Raw genomic sequence first — 3,058 nt, 5'->3', positions numbered from 1 at the left:
TGTATTAAATTTTCTCATGATTCATGTGTCTTCCAGGACCTTCAAACGAACAAGGAGATTGGATGGAGTAGGCGCATTGCGGGCCTATATCATTTTAGCTTCCGTCCTTATGTTTTTTCTTTTATTGCCGTTTAGGCCAATGGATATGTGGCATTGCCGTTTAGGCCATCCCAGCGAGGATTGTTTTCGTTTATTATCTCGTACTTTTAATTGCATTGACTCCAAGAGTACTCACTCTTGTATTGTATGTCCCTTGGCTAAACAAACAAGGTTACCATTTAATAAAAGTACTTCTTCATCTTCTTATGCTTTCCAGCTAATTCATGCTGATATTTGGGGACCATTTTCCGTAGCATCCTGTACGGGTGCCAGATACTTTCTCACTTTAGTTGATGATTACACTCGATGCACTTGGGTTTATCTCATGGTTGTAAAATCAGAAATCCTAACGTGTTTACATTTTTTTTTCCAATATGGTATCACAGCAGGCTATTTGCGATGAGTCATTTGACCGCGCCTTTACTCCGCGTCACCCGATTTGATTGTCCACGTGTTAGACCCAACGAGGCTACACGTGAGGGGTCGTGTTGAGATTATTAGTCCCAAATTATCCAGGCATCTAAGATCTTGCGGTTTATATAATCTCTTAGGGCCTCTCCACTCATTGCCAATTGGTTTTGAGTTGGAAGCCCGTATTCTAACAATCATGTCATTTTAGGGTAGAACACAACATAGTACCAAAGGCACCAAGAGGGCATGCTAACTAAGCCAATAAATACATAAAATTCTCATCTTTAGGTATTCACGGTCAGCGATTCTACGTTGACAACAGATTCTACCGGGTTTAATCATGTGTGGGAATCAAAGGGCTGTCGAGAATGACTCTAGCAGTAGGATAGGGATGAGTCAAAATGATACCCACCATTCGTCTCACACGGTATTAAACCCGGGCCAGGAGAACCCCGGTGCATAAATCATTTCCTGATCTAACCTTTTTTTCTTTCTTTTGTAGAAGTGGTACCTCCTCCTAGCTCGTCTGCTAACTTGAACCAAGCTTCACGAGCATGATCTGCTTCGTAAATGTGCTCGAACATTTCTTTCCCACATGAGATTCGAATGGTTGCCAAGGCATTATGATTTTTTATCCTGTAAGTGCGTGATCCAATTGGTTCACTTCCATCCACAACGACCCAAAGATATTTACTCAACAGTACGTTTTTCATATAGTTTTTCCATTTTCCATAATTTCGCTTTGTCAAAACTTTATCAACTTCTGGAACTTCATCTGCTTTTGCTCTTGATGCTATTGCTATCTCCATCATATTGTAATACCTCTCTGGAAAAAAACCGATATGATTTAAACTCAGTCAAATTGTGATCGAGATTTGTGGACTTATAGTTTACTGAGAAAATTGAATGGTGAATTGGTAATAGCATCCTCAATGGTGTTCAAATATGTATCGTAAGTGGAGTAAAATAGAAAAACAAATTTTATTAGCAGGGTCATCAAATATTTTAGATGCTGTATCTTTTTTGTTTTGTTTTAACCATCTGGTCCATCTCCAACAGAATATTGATATCGATATAATTGATTTTCTTTTACAGGGATAAATTCACCCGAAAAATAAAGTTTGAAATTTAATGATACGACGAGGGTTTAGATGAGAGTCACTAAAATAGATACCCTCAATCGAACTCCACTTGCCAAATCAGCTTCGCCTTTAGCTATACAACTACAATAGGAGAGATTTTTCGAAGCATATTCCCAACAGATAGTTATATAGGCAGAATTTTTAAATATCTTAATTAAGAAAAACATCCAAGTTCCTTAACATATTCCTAATAACTAAGTAGACTCATCAAACTAAGTTTGATGATATTGATGCATCATAAAAATAAGGGTGTATGTACATGTGAGAAGTCATTTTGCCATTGTAGTTCTGCCTGTATATATATATATATATATATATATATATATATATATATATATGATATATCTAGTCAAATCAACCCGGCTTATATACCTTGGACGGAAAGAGTAGTAAAATAAATTATGATGGTGATTTATGTCAGTAAATAAAGAAACTATTAATGATTCAATCACGATTTACTAGTCTGGACTCTGGAGAAAAGAAAAGAAAAACCGGATACTAAGATCTCTTCCGATCTGACCTTTTTCTTCTGTTGCGGCATCTACTGCTTCTTTTAACCATTCCCAAGCTTCCGCAAAATACTCGGCATACAAAATATGTTGTAACATCTCTTCACTACACGACAGTTTTATCTCTTTAAGAACTTTCTTGTCTATCTCAAGATCAAGCGAATACCTTGGACCCGGATACAGATATCCCCATACTCGTTTGAATTTTGATCCACCATCTATCTGTTTAGTTTCTATATAAGATTTCCAACTGTTGTAATTGGTAGATGTAAGAAGTACAGGGTCTGCTACTGCCTCCTCCATCTCAAAAGACGATTCCTTCCAAATAAAATGAACAATATATAATCAGTAATTAAATATAGATATATATGCGGTGATGAATTATTAGTTAGAAACTGAAAACATTTCATCATATAATTACGTACCGAGCTATCAGACGTTACTGACATGAAGAATGAGACTAGCGAGTATCGATTCTCCTCCTGCTTCCCAAAATGTTTGACACAACTATAAACCGATGACTTTAGACTTATAGATTTTGAAGTCGGCCTCAAAATGATTTCAAGCTGATTTAAATGAAATCAAACATTAATGAACTATATAGAGAAACAAAATAGCATTGTTTTGTTAGAAGGTGGGGATCATGATATAAGCAACGCGATGCAATGAAGAGTCACGAATTTGGACTTTTTCATGGTTAGGTTTGAGTAATCGGTTTTTTTTTTGTTTGGAGATTATGGTATTAGCTAGGTTTGAGTAATTTTTTATTTTTTTTTATTTTGTTTTGTTTTGTTTCGGAGATTATGGTAATAGCAATGTGGTGGCAGTTGGATAGCAAATTGAATTTTCCCTCTCAAAACAACTACAAAATAATTGGTTAGGTTTGAGTAATGATTT

The 3,058-nt window shown here is 35.9% G+C and overlaps 1 protein-coding gene across 1 annotated transcript; it reads right to left on the bottom strand.

The window, feature by feature from the left end:
* Positions 1–735: 735 nt before the first annotated feature.
* On the bottom strand, positions 736–2,813 carry LOC113285930. Its single transcript, XM_026534666.1, has 3 exons — positions 2,587–2,813; positions 2,173–2,479; positions 736–1,336 (listed from the first exon to the last, which is right to left on the bottom strand). The coding sequence occupies exons 1-3, from the start codon at positions 2,608–2,610 to the stop codon at positions 987–989; spliced, it is 681 nt and encodes a 226-aa protein (XP_026390451.1). The 5' UTR covers positions 2,611–2,813; the 3' UTR covers positions 736–986.
* Positions 2,814–3,058: the final 245 nt, after the last annotated feature.

The sequence above is a fragment of the Papaver somniferum genome, chromosome 6 (assembly GCF_003573695.1).
Source record: "Papaver somniferum cultivar HN1 chromosome 6, ASM357369v1, whole genome shotgun sequence".
Taxonomy (NCBI): Eukaryota; Viridiplantae; Streptophyta; class Magnoliopsida; order Ranunculales; family Papaveraceae; genus Papaver; species Papaver somniferum.
The sequence above is the reverse complement of the archived record's forward strand: the minus strand, read 5'-3'. Positions and strand labels throughout refer to the sequence as shown.

What these genes read in the sequence shown, in the direction of transcription:
- LOC113285930 (XM_026534666.1), bottom strand. Translation starts at nt 2,610, where the DNA reads ATGTCAGTAACGTCTGATAGCTCG. An exon ending in CAGTAACGTCTGATAGCTCG is followed by an intron (nt 2,480 to 2,586) that starts GTACGTAATTAT and finishes TTTATTTGGAAG; the next exon opens with GAATCGTCTTTTGAGATGGA. An exon ending in TGCCGCAACAGAAGAAAAAG is followed by an intron (nt 1,337 to 2,172) that starts GTCAGATCGGAA and finishes GTTTTTTTCCAG; the next exon opens with AGAGGTATTACAATATGATG.